Here is a 24,810-nt window from a genome sequence, read left to right on the forward strand (position 1 = left end):
CTCCTCTGCGAGCCTGTCTCTCAAACAGCAAACCACTGTAAACCTGACCATTGCTTTAGGTCTACAGCATCATTAAGCCCCAGTGTAACAAGCCCCTGAATGAAATCGATAACCTCACTTGGGGACCAGACCCAAGTCAATCCTTGTGAGGCGCGGGGGCCGGTTCTGTACTCCCACACATTGAGCATGCCCCAGGCAGAGACGGAGCAGAGAAGTAGGGATGGAGAAAAAGAAAGGGGAGAGAGAAAGACAAAATGAGGAAGAAATAGAGGGAGGCAAAAAGTGTGTGTGTGTATGTGTGTGTGTGTGAGAGAGAGAGAGAGAGAGAGAGAGAGAGAGAGAGAGAGAGAGAGAGAGAGAGAGAGAGAGAGAGAGAGAGAGAGAGAGAGAGAGCGAGAGAGAGAGAGATTGGGCGCACTGAGCGCATTGAGAGAGGAGCACAGGAGTACTACATTGAACAGTGCCGAGGCCTTGGGGCCTACAGGGACACTGATAAAGTACCTGAACATTTTTATAGACAAACTACTTATTTCCATCCTCATATCACTTTGGGAAGACTGATAACTTTATATTGCTCTCAGGCAGAGAAGTGAAAGGGCCACGGGAAGGAGGGGAGCTTTCAGGGGTTTAATTGATCAAGCTGTAGCCACAAGGGTTTTTTTTTCCTTTCAGAGATAAAAGTAACTATAGCCCTCTCCTCTGTACAATATGGAGATCTTTTAGAGACCAGACTCAATGAAAAAAAAAGCGAATGTAACTCATTATGCAAAGTCATTATGGGGTTCCACCCATACACTCTGTTTAAAAGTAGAGTTAATGCCAGAATCTTATAAGCTTATATGATTTTCAGGGGTCAAAGCGTAGGTCGCGGGGCCAGGAGTGGTGTTTAGCCCCCTTACCCGCAGCTGCTCCCTCTGCAGCCGGTGGGTTTTCAAATGGGGCTTCGGCTGAAGGGGGAAAAAAGTCACTGACGTGCTCACAGAGTTACTCCTACAAAAAGATTGTTGGACAAAACAAAAACACTGTTTATATGCCAACTTTGTTTTTAGCATTAAAACAATACCATTTGGGTTATTTCGGTTTGTCTCCCGTGTCCACAGTCACACGCACACAGTTAATTAACGTTTATCAATAACCTAAAGACAATCATCACAACCTAGAGTAACACAAAACGTTCTGATTACAGGAAATGGGCGTAAAATTCGATCCTACTATTGTGAGGATCAGAAAACGCGCACGCACGCGCGCACGCACACACACACACACACACACACACACACACACACACACACACAGCGTCAAAACTAAATTGCAGGTCATCTAACGGGATCTCCAAACAGCGTTGCCGTGATCGGTGTCGGTCGCGAGTCTCCTGTTTGTCAGACAGAGGAATCCAACCCTCTCCCCGTGTTGTCCAGTCAGGTAAAACTGGCGGCGACGGGAGGGGTTGAATCGGGTTTAAAAAAAACAAACAACCGCCCTCCCTTCCTGTACAGTACACACAAAGGTTGGAACGATAACGATGGGTAGGGGGAGAGAAAAAAAAGAGACAGGTTTACCTTTGACACCCGGAGCCTTCGTGCTGACGGAATATCTTCTGGAAGCAGGCATAACAAACAGGAGGATGGTGCATCGTAAAGTGTCCTGCCGCTTCTATCGTTATTGTTTCGACTGTTAAAAAAAGAAAAGAAAAGGAAAAGAAAGGCTAATGAAACGCAAACGCAAATTAAGACTACGCAAAGACCTGATCTGTCGTGCATCCTCTGCCTGGAAAATGCAAACGTGCAAATCATGAACTATATGAATGGAGAACGCGATTTCATCCTTCGCGTGTCGGAAGGGATTTTGCAAAGATGTGCGAATGCATTAGAATGCAAGAAATGGCGTGGATGGTGAGGGGGACTGTTTGGCTGAGACACATCTGCATATGGAAATTAGGGTTAGCCGGGATATAAAAAAATCCACTTAACCGATGTATACATACTTTCTTTCTTTTTTTGTTTGTTAATTGGACGAATGTGTTAGTAAAGCTGAGGGGGTGCAAGAAGCGACTGTTCCGCGGTTCACTAAGTCATCGCCTTCAGTCTTACAAGCGACCACGAGCAAGACATTAAGAGAAATATCAGAAAGTTGAACGTCTTTCCGTGATTTCCTGACCTGGATTATTGAGCATGCATAAAGACATTAAGAGAAGTACTTTTTCCATTGTTTCCCCCTTACATATTTTCCCATCACAATACAGACAACCAACCATACAGACTTGTCTCTTAATGAACGCCATTATTTTGAGTCAGCGTCCTCATCGTATGCAAATATAATTCAAGGTGGACCCAAACCACACAGATGGGAGGATATTGGTAAACGCCGGTGTGTCGGGACCGCGGCTGAACCGTCACTGAACTTCCGACCAATCAATGAACACGTCAGTTTTTACTCATGACGCTACGCATGCGTCGTCCGGAAGCGCGGGAGAGACGAGGGAAACCAAGCAGTACTCTGCAGCGTTTCCCGGTGCCACTTTTTCCATTGTAGACCCTGACTGAGCCCCCGAAGATCACACAAAATCAGCTTTAAAGACTTTCTAACGGACATCTCCCCGGTAAGGCTCCCCCGCGTATTTCTAATGAGTCAAGTTTGTCTTGTTCCGTTTTGGAAGTTTTAAGCTCTTTTTTTTTAATCGCCGAAATCCCATACCGCTAACATTGATAGCCAACCGTAAACGGAGCATTTATACTGGGTGGCGTGTGTTTTGTTGATTTTCATTATTTTGTCCTGTTTTGTGGTACAACGTTATGGCTCTGAATGTGTATGTTTGTGTCAGTGTTAGGTCTACTGACAAACGGTGCGTCTTACCTACATGATGTCCTGTACCTTGTTATATTGCAATGTGAAACCGTCTTATGCGTCGGCACCTGCGAAACCGACCGAATCCCCCTTTTCGCGCGTTTTATTTGGCAATTACAAGCGATTATGATCTTCTTTTTTTTTGCAGTGTGTGACATGGCGGAAGATTTCAGCCAGTCCCTCACCCCACCAGTCTCCCCCTTCGCTGCTGACAGCCTGTGCGATTTGACACCGGCACGGCCACCGTGTTTCAGATGCTCCTCTGAAAGGGAAGACACGGGTGGGCCTTACTCCACAGAAGGATACATAGGAAGAGGCTCTCTAAAGAGGTTAGGTCAATTTCCCAGTCTCTGGTCCATCTGCCCACTTTAAGCAACAGAAATTAATTTATCTAACAGTGACCCGTGTGTGTGTGCGCGCGTGTGCGCGCGCGCAAGCGCTGCAGTCTTAGTCTGCAGTAAAAGCTACTCAGTTTTATAATCTATATAGCGTAGTTTGCAAACCAAACTTAGTTTTCTCTGCAGCTGGTTCTGTTTTGCAATTCCTTTCACCTTAACTATATACGAAAAGGATACATATGTTTGGTTAAGCTTAACTTAATATGACCAATAAATGGGTCCATAATTTGCAGAAGTGCTTTTCTCAATGCTGTGACATGCAAATCCCAATGAACAGCCTTACATGATACAGCATTAGAATTGACTCACGTCTTTTGGTTTGCATATCACATTTTTTAAAGTTTGGTTTGTGAGACCTGTTCATGGAGGGCCAGCGCTAGCATGTGCTACAGAGTCAGGGAAAATTGTTTGGTCTGTATAGTAGACTGCATACGCAGTATAGTGTTCCTTATTCACATGTATCTTTTTTACATACTCAAGGAGGAAGGTATCATATCTCTTCCTGAAGTGTATGTGGTTGAATTTCCTCAAACGTTTTTCATTGCCTACATTCTGATCCAAGATGTGGGTTATTTAGTATTTACTTGCATTTTCTGCAATTGTATACCCACCACCTCGTCTACAACCACGCCACGCTTTCGCACCGTCTGGGCAGACATCCACCATGGTCATTTACCTTAGTTTTTCTATCAGTCAGTACAGTGATAACAGAACACTAATAGAAAGTAATGGTAACCTTTAATACAACTGAAACCTCAATAAAAAGGAAATTAAGTTCAATTAGTGGCGCATGTTAGTGAGCTCACATAAGTGTCTTTCTGCGATAACTCCCCCATGCTCTTCTAGGCTGCTGTTGCGCCTTGATCCAGCCCCTGCAGACTATGAGATGGACACAGTAGAGATATTTGGTTTTCTCTGGGTGACAGAGACAGCTCTGGTGGAATCTACAAAGCTGCTGTTTGGCTTGTTAAGGTTAGAAAAGTGAGATTTTGGATGGGGGGGGATGTTTAGCTAGGACTTGGATGCAGGCCTGGATGCAATTTGGCTTTTGTTCTTTTGTTCAGTACTCAAATGAATAATTTAGAATAAACAATCATTAATGTATTCATTAATTTTAGGTTGTCGCACCACTTTAAATTGAAGGTCCATTTCTGGAAAAGTCAAAGTCCGGTTCTCAACTGAAAGAACATTTGACAGCATTTATAAATAAAAGCCTAATCTGTATCCGAAGAGCTGTTCATGATTAGTTTATACCAATGTCAGCAGTATTACTAGCTCTTCATTTTGCCTTTGTTTTCAAATTTCAGACAAAACGTTTTCAGACTGGAGACCCTGGTGCAGTCCAGTTCACATGACTTTTGTAAGATTATATAGACCTTTCATACACATTGAAGATCAATAATCAGGCCTTGTGTTTTCATGTTTTCCTTAAATGAAGCATTTTTTTCCTTATTTTGTTGTACATATAGTTTTATATTCTAGCAAGAAGCATTTGTATATGTTGGCAAAGATGCTGTGACAGATGCAAGGTCATGTTTTGTCATAAAACAATTCTGAATATTTATTCCTTATGTGGTACAGGTCAAGCGGGTAACCTCCACTATGAGGCTGAGGACCTCAGACAACAGTGTGTGCTGTTTCTTCAGTATGTCAAAGTCTTCTTGCACAGGTAACTTACAAAGAAATTTTCCATTTACTCTTATTGTAGCCCATTAGTTTGGAGTTTTGCAAATATCAACCTTTTTTTATTTCAGAACAAAACAAAGTAACTAGACATCGTTATTGTTTTATAAACAAAATAGTGTGCATTCCCTCTGCTCTTAGACTGTCTAGGTCGCTACCTGCGGCAGCTGCTGTGGAGGAACATTGGGGCAAAGCAATCACACTATGTTTTATAATGTCTTGCTAAAACAATCCACTACCTTTATACTGACTGGCTTGATACCCACGGCAGTTCCTGTAGAGGAACATTGGGTAAAGCAATTCCACCACTTTTGTGCTGACTGGCTTGCTACCCGCTTTAGTTCCTGCGGAGGAACATGAAGGTAAAGTAATCCCACAATGCTTATATTGCCTGGCTCGCTGCCCACGGCATTTCCTGTGGAAGAACATCAGGGTAAAGCAACCCCATCACTGTCATATCAGGCTGCTACCTGTGGTAGTTCCTGCAGAGGAACACTTTGCTAAAGCTATCCCATTACTCATATACTTTCTGGCTCACGATCCATGGCAGTTCCTACAGTGAAACATCTTGCTAAAGTGATCCCACTGCTCTTGTACTAACTGGCTTGCCCCCTGCAGATGACCATCTTGGTAAATCATGTGCCTCTACTCCATTTCTGTTATCATACATGGTCGTTGTCAGTGCCACAGAAAGAATTGCAATTGCAGTCACACTTGCACTAATTTGCATCATCTACAGGTGCAGGTACCAGAAGCCTCTTTCGCTATGGACCTATGCAATTGTCAGTCTGCAGTAACCAAGGAATATTTCATTCCTGATTTGGCCTCCAAGTCTGTTCTAAACATTTTCACTCTTACTGACACCTGGATTCGTCTTGAGAATACTGCAACACAAACAGCCCTTTCCTCAGGCTTTTCTTTCTTTCACTACCCTCGCTTCTCTGTGAGAGGTGATGACACTGGCTTACTCATTACACCCTTCTGGAAATATGCTCCAGTCTCCCTCCACTTAACCTCCTTTGAATATCATGTTGTTTCTTTCACTCAACTAGCTAAACTTATTCTAATGGTTCTCTACAGACCCCGCGGTCAGGTAAAAAACTTGGTTGAAGAGTTTGACATGTTGCTTCAGCCACTGCCTGTGGATGGCACACCATTACTCATCCTTGGTGATTTTAATATTCACCTTAACAACACGCAAGCTTCTGACTTTCTCCAGCTTTTGGTTTCCTTTGACCCATCCCTCCTAAATATCTCAGCCACCCACAAGGCTGGTCAACAAGTTGACCTCATCCTAACATGTAACCGTGCTGCCTCACACTCCACAATTACACCCCGGCACACATCAGACCAATACTTTCTTCAATAATCTGTTTCTCTCCCTCCCGCTACCTCTTTTCCCCATACTCTTTCACCTTTCCAATGAAGCCTCCGCTGTTTGTGTCCCACCAGCCTATTGGCTCCTGTGTCCTTGAACCTTCCTTATATACAAAACTTTACTGCTCTTGATAGTGACCATGCAACTGCTGCTCTGAGCGCAACCCTATCCTTAGCACTTGACAAATTTAGTCCTCTTGTCACCAAACCAGCCCAAGTAAAGCCTTTGTGTCCATGGTTCACAGATGTTCCAAGAAAGGACAGGGCCAGGCTCAGAGCAGCTGAGAGGAAATTTCAAAAGTCAAGAGACAAAGCTTATCTCTCATTATCAGTCACCCCTATCTTCTTTTTCTGCACACACAACCTTGCTCAAAACTGCCTACTTTGAACACGAATTTGCTAGATTGCTCAAAATTTAGAAGAACAGCTTACACTCACTGGCCACTTTATTAGGTACACCTTGCTAGTACTGGGTTGGACCCCCTTTTGCCTTCAGAACTGCCTTAATCCTTCGTGGCATAGATTCAACAAGGTACTGGAAACATTCCTCAGAGAGTTTGGTCCATATTGATATGATAGCATCACGCAGTTGCTGCACATCCATGATGCGAATCTCCCAGTCCACCACATCCCAAAGGTGCTCTATTGGATTGAGATCTGGTGACTGTGGAGGCCATTTGAGTACAGTGAACTCATTGTCATGTTCAAGAAACCAGTCTGAGATGATTCGAGCTTTATGACATGGCGCATTATCCTGCTGGAAGTAGCCATCAGAAGATGGGATCACTGTGGTCATAAAGGGATGGACATGGTCAGCAACAATACTCAGGTAGGCTGTGGCGTTGACACAATGCTCAATTGGTACTAAGGGGCCCAAAGTGTGCCAAGAAGATATCCCCCACACCATTACACCACCACCACCAGCCTGAACCGTTGATACAAGGCAGGATGGATCCATGCTTTCATGTTGTTGACGCCAAATTCTGACCCTACCATCCGAATGTCGCAGCAGAAATCAAGACTCATAGACCAGGCAACGTTTTTCCAATCTTCTATTGTCCAATTTTGGTGAGCCTGTGCGAATTGTAGCCTCAGTTTCCTGTTCTTAGCTGACAGGAGTGGCACCCGGTGTGGTCTTCTGCTGCTGTAGCCCATCTGCCTCAAGGTTCGACATGTTGTGCATTCAGAGATGCTCTTCTGCATACCTCGGTTGTAATGAGTGGTTATTTGAGTTACTGTTGCCTTTCTGTCAGCTCGAACCAGTCTGGCCATTCTCCTCTGACCTCTGGCATCAACAAGGCATTTTTGCCCACAGAACTGCCGCTCACTGGATATTTTCTCTTTTTCGGACCATTCTCTGTAAACCCTAGAGATGGTTGTGCGTGAAAATCCCAGTAGATCAGCAGTTTCTGAAATACTCAAACCAGCCCGTCTGGCACCAACAACCATGCCACGTTCAAAGTCACTTAAATCACCTTTCTTCCCCATTCTGATGCTCGGTTTGAACTGCAGCAGATCGTCTTGACCATGTCTACATGCCTAAATGCATTGAGTTGCTGCCATGTGATTGGCTGATTAGAAATTTGCGTTAACGAGCAGTTGGACAGGTGTGCCTAATAAAGTGGCCGGTGAGTGTATATCTTGATTAAAGTCAGCGGGTGATTTCTCAATACAGCTGGACAAAAGTACAGACGTTGCATCATACACAACTTTGTTGGTTTATGTTCAGTATGCCTGGAAAAGTGAATTTGTTGAGTATCTGTTGTGCTGCTTGACATTACCAACCAGCACGACAGATGCACAGATTTTAATCGAGTTAAATGCCTACGTGGTAACAAAGTGCGGAATGGACTGGGCTAGTTGCAAAGGCATTACCAGCGATGGGGCAGCCAACATGACTGGCAAAAACAGCGGAGTTGTCAGAAGGATTATGGACGCGCTGGACAGAACATTGTTTGGAATCATTGTTTTATTCACCGTGAAGCATTGACATCAAAAAGAATTCCTCCTGAGCTTGAAGTGGTGTTGAAAGACATTATTAAAGTCGTGAACTTCATTAAAGGCAGTGCTCTCAATAGTCGGCTTTTCGAGGCTCTGTGTTCGGAAATGGGAGCAGAGTACTCACATTTGCTGTTCCATACAGATGTGCAGTGGTTGTCAAAAGGTAGGGTTGTTGGCCGAGTATGAATTGAGGGACAAAATACACGCTTTCCTTCTTCAGAAACATTCACCTCTAGCTAATTCATTTAGTGATGAAAAATGGCTTTTAACCCTGTCTTTTCTTGCAGGCTTTTTTCCTATTTTAAACGAACTGATTCTAAAACTACAAAGAAGGGATGATGATTTTTTTTCAGACACTGTGAACAAATATTAGCTTTCCAAAAGTCACTAAAACTGGCAATTGCGACTCAAAAGCGCCAGCATCTACGTGTTCCCCACTATGATGAGGCACATCGAAGAAAGTGGTGTGTCCAAGAAAACGGTTGCTGACCTGATCCGCCTCATTCAGACACATCTGGCTGCACTGATCGGAAATTTTGCTCACTACTTTCCGCAGATGTTTAACATTTTGAAAGAAAAGAGCTGGGTGAGAAATCCCTTTGAGTTTAAAAACCCGGAATCACTGATTGACTTAAATCTAACTCCTAATGAGGAGTCTGAGCTGCTGCACCTGACCTGTGGCAGCATGCTGAAAACATGCCACAAAACGGAAAAGTTATCCTCATTCTGGATTGGCTTCTCCCATGAGTGTCCAGTGCTGAGTAAAGCGAGCATTTTGTTGCTATTACCTTTCACAACAACATATATGTGTGAGGTTGGATTTTCTGTTCTAACTAAGATGAAGACAAAGGAAAGGAACCGACTGAACACTGTACCTGATATGCACGTTGCCCTCTCATCCTGTGAACCAGATTGAAGTCAGAACATGCAGAATAGGCAGGGTCACCCTTCACATTAAGTAATTGGTGTTTGCTGTGGTATTTTCTTAGGCTTGGTTTATTGTACAATTTAATTAGATTTATTGTTATTGTTATATGGGCCGTGTTGATAATCAATGGGAAAGTAGTGTATAGCAGTCATAAGTTCAACAAATTCCTGCTCATTACATTTAATGGTTCCTGTTTTGGGTTTAATGATTTTGAATGAGAATCTATTTTATTAGCCAAATAACTTTTCACATGAAACGAATTTGGATTGGCAGTTTCCTTAACTGAAACACCAAGGACATAATCTAATATAAACTAAGATTGATTAGTAGTAGTAGTTGAGTAGGCTAGGCAACTGTTTGATGACTGGAGACGAAATTAACAATACGTGACAAACAAAATGGGAAGTAGCAACCATTGTGCCATGTCAGGTGTACATGACACCATTTTGATCCATCCACCAATGCATGCATTCAGTTGAATTGCAAATCAATCAATTTTATTGAATATTTTAAAGAAAGTGCAGCATGGTGGCGTAGTGGTTAGTGCAGTCACCTCACAGCAAGAAGGTCCTGGGTCCGATCCCTGGGGTAGTCCAACCTTGGGGGTCGTCCTCTTTGTGGAGTTTGCATGTTCTCCCTGTGTCTGTGTCGGTTTCCTCTGGGTGCTCCGGTTTCCTCCCACAGTCCAAAGACATGTAGGTCAGGTGAATCGGCCATACTAAATTGTCCCTAGGGGTGAATGTGTGTGTGTGTGTGTGTGTGTGTGTGTGTGTGTGTGTGTGTGTGTGTGTGTGTGTGTGCGGGCCCTGTGATGGACTGGCAGACTGTCCAGGGTGTCTCCCCACCTGCCACCCAATGACTATTGGGATATGCTCCAGCATCCCCGCAACCCTGAGTAGGATAAGCGGTTTGGATAATGGATGGGCTTTTACAGAAAACATAAGCAATAAAAAAAACAGACAAAACAAAATCGTCGGCAACATATAAGCGACAAATAAGCAACTCAAATAATATCGATCATGTTCGAAAGTGGTAAGAAGAAGTTGAGAACTTTTCTAGTCCTATTCCCTTATACTAATCATGCATTGATGATAAAAAATGAAAGTTAAATTTACAGCCATCACGGTCCGTGATATCTATCTTAGTCAACTCAAACAAATCAACCCATTTGGACGAGAGAAAAAACTGGTCACTGGTCCATATCATAACTGTTCAATATTTTGATTCTGTTGAGTCTTTTTATCTATCTATCTATCTATCTATCTATCTATCTATCTATCTATCTATCTATCTATCTATCTATCTATCTATCTATCTATCTATCTATCTATCTATCTATCTATCTATCTATCTATCTATCTATCTATCTATCTATCTATCTATCTATCTATCTATCTATCTATTATTTTTCCCATTTCTCCACAACTGTACTTGGCCAAATACCCTACTCGTCCGAGCCATCCTGGTCACTGCTCCAGCCCCTCTGCCGATCCAGGGAGGGCTACAGGCTACCACGTCTTCTCCGATACACGTGGAGTCGCAATCCGCTTCTTTTCACCTGACAGTGAGGAGTTTTGCCAGGCGGACATAGCACATGGGAGGCTCATGCTATTCCCCCCAGTTCCCCCTCCCCCCTGAACAGGTGCCCCGACCAACCAGAGGAGGCATTAGTGCAGCGACCAGGACACATACCCATATCCGGCTTCCCACCCACAAATACAGCCAATTGTATCTGTAGGGATGCCTGACCAAGCCAGAGGTAACACAGGGATTCGTTTCACCGATCCCCGTGTTGTTAGGCAACGGAATAGACCACTATGCCACCTGGACGCCCATATCTGTTGAGTCTTTTTAGTTCAGATAAAGTAACACGTTTTCAGCTTATCACTTCAGTTAATCCACAGACCAACTTCCTTGGTTGTAACACAGTGATGCATCTGTCCTTACTAGTGTGTTTTTTTTTAATATACAGGTTCCATTCAAATTTTGTTTACTTTCTCTCAGAACAACTTTTAGAAACTGGGAAATTGTTGATTTATTACTCTGTAAATAAATTTACTAGTTTTAAAATCAAACAAATCTTTAAATTTTAGTGCTTTTAGTTTGATAAAAAGTGGATGTGTTGATTCTCTGTAAGTGGTTTTATTTACAATTCGTATAGCTCTATTTTTGGAGGTTGAAGATTGGATCTGTTTGTTTTGTATGTGTTCCCCCGCACTTCCACATAGTAGGTAATATATGGCAAAATAAAGGAACAGTACAACGTATATAGAGAAGCTTGATATAATAGATCTTTGACTTTGTTCAGTGTTGCAATTGATTTGAATATTTTAGCTTTAATATAATTCATGTGCGTCCTCCAACTTAATTTGTTGTCTGTTAATACTCCGAAAAATTTCATTTCAGATACTTTTTTGATTTTTGCATCATTTATCATGAGTTTCTTGTCTGAGTTGGTAGATCGATTCCCAAAGATTATACATTTTCTTTTGCTTAAATTCAGTGTTAGTTTATTTGCATCAAACCAACTCTTCATCCTGCTCAATTCCTTTTCCACGGTATCCAGTAGTTCTGGGTTGTCTCCACAGCAGAGTAAGTTTGTATCATCTGCGAATAGAATGGTTTTCAGGGTTTTTGACACTTCACATATATTGTTTATGTACAATATGAATAACAATGGTCCCAACACTGAGCCCAGGGGCACCCCACACTTAACCTTCAGTAATTGTGATTTGAAGTTTTGTATTTCGACATATTGATATCTATTCTGTAGGTAACTGGATAGCCAGGATAGTGCTATCCATCTGATACCATATCTTTATAATTTTTTATCAATAACTCATGATCTACAGCAGTGGTGACCAACCTTTTCAAGCCTTAGGTCACATCCCAAGTCCAAATGTAAACCAAGATCTACCACTTGCAAAAAATTACGAAAAAAACAAGCCTACGATGTAGTTCCACTTTGACACTTTATTTTGTTACCTGTCAGTCATAAGCCAATTATTTTTGTTTCAAAACCCCTATCAAATATTTGTCCCCCACCAAGATCACAAGCCAATTATAATTTAATTATGACAACAGGCAAAGTATTAATTTAATCATCCATCCATCCATTATCCAAACTGCTTATCCTGCTGTCAGTGTCGCAGGGATGCTGGAACCTATCTCAGCAGTCATTGGGCGACAGGCAAGGAGACACCCTGGACAGGCCGCCAGGCCATCACAGGGCCAACACACACTGAGATTGTTTATTATGAAATTACTGCAGACACTACTTGTGATAAGATAGTAAAGATAACATTCAGTAAGCAACCTGTATTGCCTGAAAAAATCTCTTTGATTTGTGGTGATCAGGCTTATAGCTGTTTCCTCGTATGGTATATATGCAGCTCAGGAAGCGATCAAGTCACTCTCTACTGTGTTAGAATGTCACATGAACATCTCTACAGCTGCTGTCATGGCCACGACGAAACGCTTAGATGATGTTGGATGCATAGCAACTGAAAATAGAATGGTGTTGGATCTTGTTAGCCTCACAGTGTGGTGTATGTAAGGTGATCTCCACTGAATGCTGTGCATATATTACTAGCAATGATGCTGAAATATCAGAATTGAAATGTGATACTGAACAAGGGATAAAGGGTGTTTGGCCCCCTAGTATCTGTAGGTGCGTCATTAATGGGTACTCTGATTGTGGGTATTCCTCTGTTTTTTGTCATCATTTTCATCACTGTATGATCGGGGTGATCCGTAAATATTGTATTAAGACTGTACTTAATGCTTTACAAGTTCAACATTTTCCTGATCCCTGGGTTCCACCATATGATAGTGATGATAAGGATTTCATTTAATCATGCAAATAGTATAATCAGAAGTGCAACTATCATTCAAAATTTTATAACAGTCATATTAAAATTTTTCAATATTTCCACAGGCCTATCACTCATTCACAATTCATAATAACCTCAATAATCCGTCCATTATAGGCCTAAATCAATCATGTGCAGTACTATTTCACTTTCCCTTTTTGAACAACATACAACACAGATCCTTTTGTAAACAATAGCCTACAACAGATATTTCAAACCGGCAATACTCACACTGATGGCTGTGGATGAGATTCCCCCCCCCCCCACACACACACACACACATTCAATGTGATGGCTGTGATTGCACACTATCAGCAGGTGCTCTGTCGTCTGGCTCATAGTTTGATACAGCAAATCTGACAATCTGTGAGATGTCTGTTAGTTAGAAGAGACCTGTTCTTTGACTTGATTATTTTCAACTGGGAAAAGGCCATCTCACAGAGATATGTTGATCCAAAGTAGGCCTTCACCTTAAGTGTGCAAGATGAAAGGAGGGGAGACCTCAAAAAACACGTGTCTCTTGATCTTGCTTTCAAATCAATTCATCTCCATGTCCACTCCAATTGGTAAAGCAATACTTGCTGGAATTTCACAGACACCTACTTAATCTGAATGGGGAGGAAAGGGTTTGAGATAAATGCAACAACCTCCCCCATGTTGTTTAACTCCTGAAAACACCCGTTGAATTCGGATGCCAGTTTCTCCAGGTGGGTGCAGAATTCTTGTGGGAGAAAAGCATCTTTGTTTCTGATGTTCTGTGACATTTTCTCTAGGTTTGGGAAGTGCACCAGCCTTCCATTCCTCAGCTGAGAGGCCCACACACCCACCTTGGCCTTAAAGGCATTGACCGCACTGATCATGTGTGCCAGGTCTGTCTTTTCCCTGAAGCTCATAGTTGAGCTCGTTCAGAGTTGCTGTTATGTCAGTGAGGAAACCTAAGTCTAGCAGCCATGCATCATCAGACAGTTCCTCATGCTCTTCATTTTGTGACCGCAGAAATGATTTGATCTCAGGCAGCAAGTCAACAAATCGCTGCAGTACTTTCCCGCGACTCACAACAACATGTGCATTATGACATTATGTGCATCATAATGACAACTGTCATGACATGAGACAAGTCACTTACTTTACTAGCCTGCTGATGGATCACACAGTGATAGCTAACAAACTTGGGGAAATCATCTGTAGTGATCGCTACCAGTTTATGAATGGGAATGCTGTTATCATGACCATAATGTTTAAAGTCACTGTAAATGTCCTCATCTCTTGTCCTACCTTTTCATGGTGAAAGGGTGAGAAAAGCCCTCCTTAGAAGTTGAATTTTTAAAAGCCATGCGAACAAACACCATCAGCTGTACAGTGTCTGTCATATCCTGGGATTCGTCAAATTGCAGCGAAAAGCACTGACAAAGTGATAAATCCTTGAGCACTTTTTGATTTACGTCCTCCAATAACGATTCCACCCTTGTCACAGTGGCTTGGGCGGCCTGGGCCAAGTGGCACAGTTCCGATAGCATTTTTAATGTCTTCATTTTCTTTTTCTTTTTTTAATTCTTTGAATAATGTCTTGACAGCGACGGCCATTGCCTCCTGTATAGCTTTCCATCGGTGAACGGTTTCATGTTTAGCCAAGAGATAGCTGACACGGAAGGATGCCTCTTTCAGCCTTACTTTTAGCTGTTGGTTTGGTAAAAAAGCAACTGCTGTGCTTTCAATATAGACTTGAGCTCATCAACTTTCTTTGAATGAAGTGTGCTCTTTAGCGGGTAGGTGTCTTTGAACTTGTGGTGGATGGTGTTGTGGTGCCACTCCACGTTACCCTTTTTTGCGAGCGCTACAGCCTGGTGACAAATCAGGCAAATCGTTTTGTCTTTTACTATGGCGAACAGAAAATCATGTTCCCATTCTACAAGAAAATTACTATGTTTGTTTTTTGGGGGGGTTTTTTGCGCTTTCCATTGTGCCACCGCCATCGTGTATCATTAACTTGATAGCTCGTGAACGTAACACTGTGCCTGAGCTAGTTAAGGTTGGAGTCAGGGATGTAATTTGTCAGCCATTAACCTAGAAACTGTATTTGATTAGCCAGATATACCCCTTCCCCATCCCTCGACCACCATCACTACACACAGGGCACATTTGAAATTAAAATAAATAATAATGAATAAATAAAGACATTTATGGGGGGGGTCCTCTGATTTTTGAAAACTTCTCACAGTCAACTTGGAATGGTTCCAAGGTCGACTTGTCAAACGCGATCGACGGGTTGGCAACTTCTGATCTACCGTGTCAAATGCTTTAAGTCCAGAAATGCCCCTACTACATATTCTTTTTCTATTTATGACCTTTGTAATTTCTTCTACAAATTACATCAGTGCAAATAAAGTTGTCCTGTTAGCTCTAAAACCATATTGTTTTTCATACAATACATTGTTTGTTGTTGCTTGACTGTTGTCGAAGGATGGTGATGACATTGTTTGTGAAAATCATCTAGTATTATGTAAAATATTTTTAGTATTTTAGAGAACTAGGGAAACAGGTCTGTAGTTTGAGTTGCGAGTACATATTTATCTCCAGCTTTATATATTGGTATGACTTTAGCTGTTTTCATTTTTCTTGGGAGTACACCGGTTTGTAGAAACTGGTTACAGATATCGTCAGGGGTTTTGCTATACATTCGATGATATTTTTATCTGTAGACATGTTAGTACCAAAGGTGGCACGGTAGCACAGTGGTTAGTGTGCTCGCCTCACAGCAACAAGGTCCTGGGTTGGAATCCCCGAGGTTGTCCAACCTTGGGGTCATCCTGGGTGACCCTCTGTGTGGAGTTTACATGTTCTCCCCATGTCTGCGTGGGTTTCCTCTGGGTGCTCCGGTTTCCTCCCACAGTCCAAAGACATGTAGGTCAGGTGAATCGGCCATACTAAATTGTCCCTAGGTGTGAATGTGTCGGCCCTGTGATGGCCTGACGGTCTATCCTGGGTGTCTCCCCACCTGCCGCCCAATCCCAATGACTGCTGGGATAGGCTCCAGCATCCCCGTGACCCCAATTGGGAAAGCGGCTTGGATAATCGATGGATGGATGGATGTCAGTACCATTCCATTCTGTGGACCTCTTGCTCTTGAGTTTTTTTAAATTGTCAATTTCTTTTTCATCAGTCCCTCTTATAAATATTGTTTGTTTAACATATATTTATATATATATCTTTACTTTCTACACCATCACTACTACCAGTCTTTGTAATCTGCCCGGCCAAACCAGGAGCAAAACCATAGCAAAAAAATTTATTGAACTTATTTGCAGCTGTAGCCATATCAGTAGTGGTTGTGTTGTTGTTTTTTGTTTTGTCGTTTTGTTTTGTTTTTGTTTTTTATTAATCAGGGGATGGTTGGGGTATCCTACCTTCCCAGTTCCATTTTTGATAATGCCATTCGATATTTTCCATTTATTTTTGATGTTTTTGTTTTCCTCCAGTAATTTACTGTAGTATTCATTTTTGCTGCTTGTTATGAATGAATGAATCATTATTTATTTCGAACACATCAAACTCGGCGTACAAATCTCCATATATATCAGATTATTTGTTACATGTTCGAAAATGAGCAGGAGGAAGTATACTTGTTTTTTTCCTACCCCTTATCACCTACTCTGAAGGTAATTCAGCTACTATACATTACAAAAGGAAAAATATATATGTACAACAAAAAATGTCAATAATAAAATATATATATATATATATATATATATATATACACTCACCGGCCACTTTATTAGGCACACCTGTCCAACTGCTCGTTAACGCAAATTTCTAATCAGCCAATCACATGGCAGCAACTCAATGCATTTAGACATGTAGACATGGTCAAGATGATCTGCTGCAGTTGAAACCGAGCATCAGAATGGGGAAGAAAGGTGATTTAAGTGACTTTGAACGTGGCATGGTTGTTGATGCCAGACGGGCTGGTCTGAGTATTTCAGAAACTGCTGATCTACTGGGATTTTCACGCACAACCATCTCTAGGGTTTACAGAGAATGGTCCGAAAAAGAGAAAATATCCAGTGAGCGGCAGTTCTGTGGGCGAAAATGCCTTGTTGATGCCAGAGGTCAGAGGAGAACGGCCAGACTGATTCGAGCTGATAGAAAGGCAACAGTAACTCAAATAACCACTCATTACAACCGAGGTATGCAGAAGAGCATCTCTGAACGCACAACACGTCGAACCTTGAGGCAGATGGACTACAGCAGCAGAAGACCACACCGGGTGCCACTCCTGTCAGCTAAGAACAGGAAACTGAGGCTACAATTCGCAGAGGCTCACCAAAATTGGACAATAGAAGATTGGAAAAACGTTGCCTGGTCTTATGAGTCTCGATTTCTGCTGCGACATTCGGATGGTAGGGTCCGAATTTAGCGTCAACAACATGAAAGCATGGATCCATCCTGCCTTGTGTCGACGGTTCAGGCTGGTGGTGGTGGTGTAATGGTGTGGGGGATATTTTCTTGGCACACTTTGGGCCCCTTAGTACCAATTGAGCATCGTGTCAACGCCACAGCCTACCTGAGTATTGTTGCTGACCATGTCCATCCCTTTATGACCACAGTGATCCCATCTTCTGATGGCTACTTCCAGCAGGATAATGCGCCATGTCATAAAGCTCGAATCATCTCAGACTGGTTTCTTGAACATGACAATGAGTTCACTGTACTCAAATGGCCTCCACAGTCACCAGATCTCAATCCAATAGAGCACCTTTGGGATGTGGTGGACCGGGAGATTCGCATCATGGATGTGCAGCCGACAAATCTTCAGCAACTGCGTGATGCTATCATGTCAATATGGACCAAACTCTCTGAGGAATGTTTCCAGTACCTTGTTGAATCTATGCCACGAAGGATTAAGGCAGTTCTGAAGGCAAAAGGGGGTCCAACCTGGTACTAGCAAGGTGTACTTAATAAAGTGGCCAGTGAGTGTATATATATAATGCAATGAGTCAAGTAAATTCTTTATGAAAGAGTACAAGCCGTTTCATGCCATAAGCAATCAGCTTATGGTTGCTTATGGCATGAAACAGGCTTGTACTGTCTCATAAGGAAGTTACTTGACTCACTGGATTATTTTGCTCCTTATTTGTTGAGCACTTTCCCTACCGTTGAGTGTTTTAACAAAGTTATATATATAAAATCCAGTGAGTCAAGTAAATGCTTTATGAGACAGTACAAGCCTGTTTCATGCCATAAGCAATCATCAGCTGTCAATAAAGCTACTTGAGGAAAGGAAATATCATTTACTGCCTTATCGTGCACATCACGTGCACAACGTCCACTGGGGAAGGGAGCGGTACATCATACAAAAATTCAAAAACACGTGATCGCTAACAGAGGTGCAACATTCAAAATTCAAAAACACTTGATCGCTAATGGTCCAATGGGGGGGGGGGATTTGTCTATTGGCATGATTTATTTATATTACAAAATAGGTGCTCATATCTATGTCTGCAACTGCTGGCCAATTCATTCCTGTTATTCAGTGTGGACATTTCTGGTCTGCAAATGATAAAATATTTTTCAGTTAGACATAGATTGTACATTTTATTGCTCGTTGAATATGCCCTGTTCTTTGAGAGGATTTTCCAGGTGGTTGAATAATTAATGTTTCCATCCACCAATGACCAAATATAACGGCTTAAATATGTTACATTCTTTAAACGGTTGTTTCTAAAGCTACACGTGTGCATTAAACCTCTTTTTGAATGTTTCTTCTATAAAACCGATGAATTTCTATTTTGCCGTTGTCATTTCTCGTCACCGTAGCTTGGTAGATAACTCCCTTCGTCTGGCGTTTTCCTTCGAGGGGGCATGAGTCGTTCACACGGCAGTTGCAGCTGCGGGAGTCCGGTTGTGATGAAGGTGTCATTTGATTTGTTTATGATTCTTGTGTTGTGGGACGATATTATTTGTTGAACGTTAGGCATGCAGCTGTAACTAATTTTAATGGTGTTCCGATTGAATATCTTCCTCAGTTGATGGTCCGGGGTAAAGCACTTATCCAAAAGTTCAAAAACTGCTTACCGATGTTCGTGGCCACGCTATCACTGTAGGGTGGGTTGTACCAGGTGATGTTTCGTTTTCTGCTACGTCTTTTGATGTATATATCTAACAATCCAGATATCACTCGGTGTCATATGAAGGAAAATGAAAAAAGAAATGTAATTAGGAAAGTTTGGAGATAAGTAAAACTTTTTAACGGTTAATACAACTCTTCATCGTCCCTATATCAGTCCTTTGTACTTCTTCATGAACGTAATGTTTGTACTTTGTTTGAGTTCCATGCTCAAACTGTTTCACAAATTTACCCCACAGATTGAAATCAGTAATCAGGAGCAATTTATTTGTCATTTCATCTTATGTCCTATGTACACAAAAGAAGCAAAATTCCGTTTTCCCCAAAACAAACGTGCAACACAAAGGACAAAAACATATCCAAAAATCTCCAAAAACAAAACCAAAAACATACAAAAACAGAGAACAAAGCAAACAAAAAAACAGCCAACAACACAGTCCACCCAGTGCAACACCGTCCAAAAACTTCACCGTTCAGACAATGAACGCCAGCTAGGATGACTGTCAGTACTGCCGGTCTGCATGGGCTAGCAGTTAGCCTAGCCTGCCCCACCTCCGCATCCCATCAAACCGCCCTCGATGTTTTCCCCTCAGGCGCAACTTCAGGCAGGGCCATGGTCCCTGGGCCCATCGGATGCAGCAGACCAGGCTACCCCAGCCAATCCAACGCCAGCTCTCCAGCCAGACACCCTTGACACACCTCCTCCCCCGCATTCCACACGACGACACAAACGCAAACGCAGACACAGAAAAAAACACTGCAAAGTCAATGCTAGGTGAGGCCACCGCCAGACCGCCTCGGTGTTTCCTCTTGGGCAGGGCCGTGGGCTAGCAGTTAACTTAGCCTGCCTCGCTTCCGCATCCTGTCAGACCACCCTCAGTCGTTCCTTTTCGGGTCCACAGGGTGCAGCAGACCAAGCTCTCTCAGCTAATCCAGCGCCAACTCTCCCAGCCAAGCGAAATCAACGATCAAAATAAAAACTTCACAAGATGACACAAACTAAGACATAAATGTGGACAAAGACACTGCATAATCGGTACTGGGTGAAGCCACTGCAAACGCGGGTCTGCGCCGCCATCTTCCCATCACACAAGATGGTGTGGAAAATGCCAATGTTCTTCAAAGTTGTTCTAACACATAATTTCTTGAAGTTTAATTTGCCTCTCAAATTACATTTCCCTTCTCTATCTGAGAATTTTTTTTGTATGTTAGTCAGAAGTAGATTGTTTCTTGCTCTGAATATTTGTGCTGTGTTAAATTCGATTAAAGAGAGACTGACATGCCCTTTCTGAACACATTTTTTAACATTGGGAGTTTGAATCATAACGGAAAATAGGTATTGTTTTATGAATTCAAAGTTATTGGCTACTGTCTCCCTGGGTGTTCGCATGGGTGGGGCTCGGTACCACTCATCACTCGCCGTAGAAAGAAATGGTAATAGGCCTACGGCACGGTAGTGCAATACAACTTGGCGAATAATATGTTCGATGATACAAATAACTGTTAGATAGATGATAGATATTTAGATAAACAGATAGATGGACAGATTGATATATAGATAGATAGCAATACGTCGTAGCAAGATCGATAATAAAGTCTCAGCAAAATAGCACAAACTCGAGCCAAGTAGCTAGCAGGAGGGGGTGAAAGAACAGCGCCGTGGTTTTATAGCATCTTGCTACGGACACACCCTATATGCAAATTGACTGGTGTCTACGTATCCACTGGCAGATTTGTCATTGGACATCATCGACAGTCAATCAGATCTCTCTCGAGTGGCCGCAGACACGCTGATTTGGCCACTGAATTTCTCCGTGGTCACATTCCAACTCGGAACATAGCCTATCAATAGGAATTTTCAGATTTTGATGTCAGTATCACTTTAAATCCCTAAACTTCAAGGCGCTTAACTTTGAAAATAGCTTGTTGGTGTGTTCACGATATCCCACATTATTAACTATCCATATGGCTCTTTTTTGTAGTATGCATAATAGTTGTAGGTTGGTTTTATAGGTGTTACCCTATACCTCCACACAGTAGACCAGATATGGTAAATTAATGAACAATACAGAATGTGCAATGATTTATGATCCAGAATGTGACTTGCTTTTCTCATGACTGCAATGCTCCTTGCCAACTTTGCTCGCACATATGTTATATTAGGTTTCCAGCAAATCTTGTGGTCAAGTATTACACTTAGAAATGTATTTTCATATACTCGTTCTAGTTGGATATTGTGTATCACTACTTTTACTTTGGTATTTATTAAGTGATTTCCAAACAACATAAACTTTGTTTTATCCAGATTTAAGCATAATTTGTTTTCTCAAACCCCTGTTTTAATTTTTCCATTTCTGTTGTGTTCACCTTCAAAAGCTGCTGTAAATTCTCACCAGAACAACCTTTGTGTCAACAGCAAATAAAACAAATTTCAATATTTTTGATATCTTTCATATATCATTTAGTAAGTACAGAATGAACAGTTTTGGACCTAAAACCAACCCTTAGGGTACACTACAATTAATATACATGCACGACGATTTATGTTAACCTGTCATTACAAACTGCTGCCTGTTACTTAAAAAGCTTCTTAGCCACTTCTGAACTACCCCTCTAATACCATACCTTTCCAATTTGTGTATTAATCTATTATGATCAATGGTGTCATAAGTTTTTTTTTTTATCTATTTATATTCCCACAGCAAAGCTTTTTTCGGTCTATGCAATTAGTTATTTCTTCAATTAATTCAATCAGCGCCAGAGATGTGGATATGTTTGGTCGAAACCCGTACTGGCTATCTCAGGCAGCAGATTGTGCTTCTCAATAAATTTGTCTAGTCTAGCAGCAAGTAGTTTTTCCAGTATTTTGAAGAATTGTGACAATAATGAAATCAGTCTGTAGTTAGTAAATTGGTGTCTATCTCCGGTTTTATATAAGGGTATGACTTTTACGATTTTCATTTTGCTTGGAACTTTGCCAGATTGAAAGGACATGTTATAGATGTGGGTTAGTGGTTTTGCAGTACATTCAATTACTTTAACTATTGTCAAATCAATATCATTCCAGTCAGTAGATTTTTTGTTCTCGCATTTGTTTACAATGTTCATGATTTCCTTCTCTTCTACCCCTCTAAGAAAAATTGAACTTGGGTTTCTGTCCCCAGTTTCACTATCATTCCCCTCTGTGGTTGTTTGTGTGTCTTTTTTTTTTTTTTCCTGGTGGCACTAGGTTTGGATATCGTGCGGAAAGTTTCGATATCAAAACTAATACCTCAAATTCGATACAATGCTTAAACAATACTTTTTCGATACTATATATTATGAAAACCTTATAGGATTATCAGCAAACTACTTTTCTATAAAGCGAGCACCATAATTCGTTGACACATTGTGTTATTTGGTTCTGTACTCTAGCACTTTGAGATTGAAAGTGAGGTCAACAATGACAATGAGGTCAACATGCAGACTGACATCTTTAATGTATGTGAGCCTATTTATATACATCATCATAACCGTCCTCACCTGTTTCATCATTGCTAGCAGTGGCACCAGAAGAAGACCCAGCAGCAGACGTCCCAGAGCTAACGTTGGCAGCAGCACAGACATTAACGTTATCAAACACAGAGCAGTTGTTTACTCGTAAATTCATCCCATGCGTGATCAGATGTTTCATCATATTCCGACATATTCCCAGACTTGCATTTGATGATCGCTTTGCAGCGGTTGCATTTTACTGTGTCAGGTTTGCTGTCTAATTTTACAAAGTGTAGCCACGCTTTGGAATGCATATTAGCTCACTGAATCTTGCCCGCCAGTTTTCAGCTCCAACGCAGTCACGAGACGCACACGCATACCAAATAGCTTCATGCTGATTTGTCAGTCAGTCGCCTGTGTACAACAACGCTGGTAGTGATTGGCTGGCTGCGATAGCGTTCACGTCGTCTCCCATAAAGTATCAAAATTTGGCACCATTTTTTTCCAAGTTGAGCTGGGATGCGCAGTCTTCTTGCATATGGAGGATAAGCAAAGCTTGACTCGGTTTTCTCTTTAGCCTTTAACGTTAAGCATATTTATTTAGGCATATACAGCAGGTCTCTTGGCTCTCCACTACCGAGTACCGACTCTTACAACAAGCTTACAACACACTGTCGCACACAGAAAACGTTGTGACGTCACATTTGAATGTACCGTAAAGCCTTAGACAGAACAATATTACGTCTGGTACCGTAATACAATGAGTAAGGGCACCATCAAATAACAACACTTAACACCCAGACTTGCATTTGATGATCGCTTTGAGGTGGTTGCATTTTACTGTGTCAGGCTACCCGGACACCCCGTTGAAGCGGATAATTATAGCTGGCGTTGCACTTCTGTTTTTGCTTGTCAGGATGTGACAAGCCTCGATGTCCCTGCTGTTGACAGAAAAGCACTTACTATCCAAGAAAACAACCACCTGATCTTCCCTGCAATTCCCTCTTGGCCTGGGAGGCATTGGCCTGTCCCCAGAGGCCACTGCTGCGTAGGTCTTATATCTGGTCTTTAGGCCAGTGATAATCATCATTTATCCGAGAATACTGTTCGAGGTTGGCCACTCACTTCTCCAGAGATGTGATCTTTCTTTTTTTGCGTTTTGCTTCTTGGGTGAGCGGCGACTGTTACTAACTTGGTCAACAAGAAGTAAAGAGATTTCTTACTCTCCTCAACCTCGGCTGGAATGCCGGCGACTTGGAAATAAATTATTTTAAAGATTAATCAGAGTTGCTGGAGCACACGTTTTAGGCAGCCATCTTGGAAAGCATGCACATACAGACATGTAACGTATAGAATTGTTTTTGCATTTTAACCCCCTTTTTCTCCCCAATTGTATCTGGCCAATTACCCCACTCTTCCAAGCTGTCCTGGTCGCTGCTCCGCCCCCTCTGCCGATCTGGGGAGGGCTGCAGACTACCACATGTCTCCTCTGATACATGTGGAGTCGCCAGCCACTTTTTTTCCCCACCTGACAGTGGGGAGTTTTGCCAGGGGGACGTAGCGCGTGGCAGGATCATGCTATTCCTCCCGCCCGAACGGGCGCCCCGATCAACCAGAGGAGGCACTAATGCAGCGACCGGAACACACACCCACTGCCGGCTTCCCACCCGCAGACACGGCCAATTGTGTCTGTAGGGACGCCCAACCAAGCCGGAGGTAACATGGGGATTCGAACCAGCAATCCCCGTTGGTAGGCAACGGAATATACCGCTACGCTACCCAGATGCCCCAACATATAGCATGTTATGCCAGCACAAAAATTAGATGTCAGCGAGACCAACAATTGACTTGTCAATATTTATTTTTTTTTCTAAGTCGAGCACCATGCTTACATCGGATTCCGCTGGTTAGCTTTTTTATCAGTTGGCTAGCTATCTCGTTGACAGTATGCCAGGCAAGTGCAGATTCAATAACCAGTGTCTTCAAATGGACAAGTCCAAAATATAGCTTGCAGAAGATATTGAGATTAGTTTGGTTTGTGAATTTGAAATGTAGACTCACTTTCATGTCATATAGAGCAAAACACATCTTTTCAGTGGCAAATCTAAA

General features: G+C 42.1%; 1 protein-coding gene across 1 annotated transcript in view; it reads left to right on the plus strand.

Moving 5' to 3' along the window:
- The first annotated feature begins 2,991 nt into the window (after positions 1 to 2,991).
- Positions 2,992 to 24,810, plus strand: part of mms22l (MMS22-like, DNA repair protein) — a 57,894-nt gene continuing 36,075 nt past the window's right edge. Inside the window, exons 1-4 of the mRNA XM_056286739.1 lie at positions 2,992 to 3,173; positions 4,089 to 4,214; positions 4,550 to 4,602; positions 4,824 to 4,911. Coding sequence (XP_056142714.1) covers positions 3,001 to 3,173; positions 4,089 to 4,214; positions 4,550 to 4,602; positions 4,824 to 4,911 — 440 coding nt within the window. The 5' untranslated portion in view covers positions 2,992 to 3,000. The remainder of the gene's footprint in view (positions 3,174 to 4,088; positions 4,215 to 4,549; positions 4,603 to 4,823; positions 4,912 to 24,810) is intronic.

The sequence above is a fragment of the Lampris incognitus genome, chromosome 9, assembly GCF_029633865.1.
Source record: "Lampris incognitus isolate fLamInc1 chromosome 9, fLamInc1.hap2, whole genome shotgun sequence".
Lineage (NCBI taxonomy): Eukaryota > Metazoa > Chordata > Actinopteri > Lampriformes > Lampridae > Lampris > Lampris incognitus.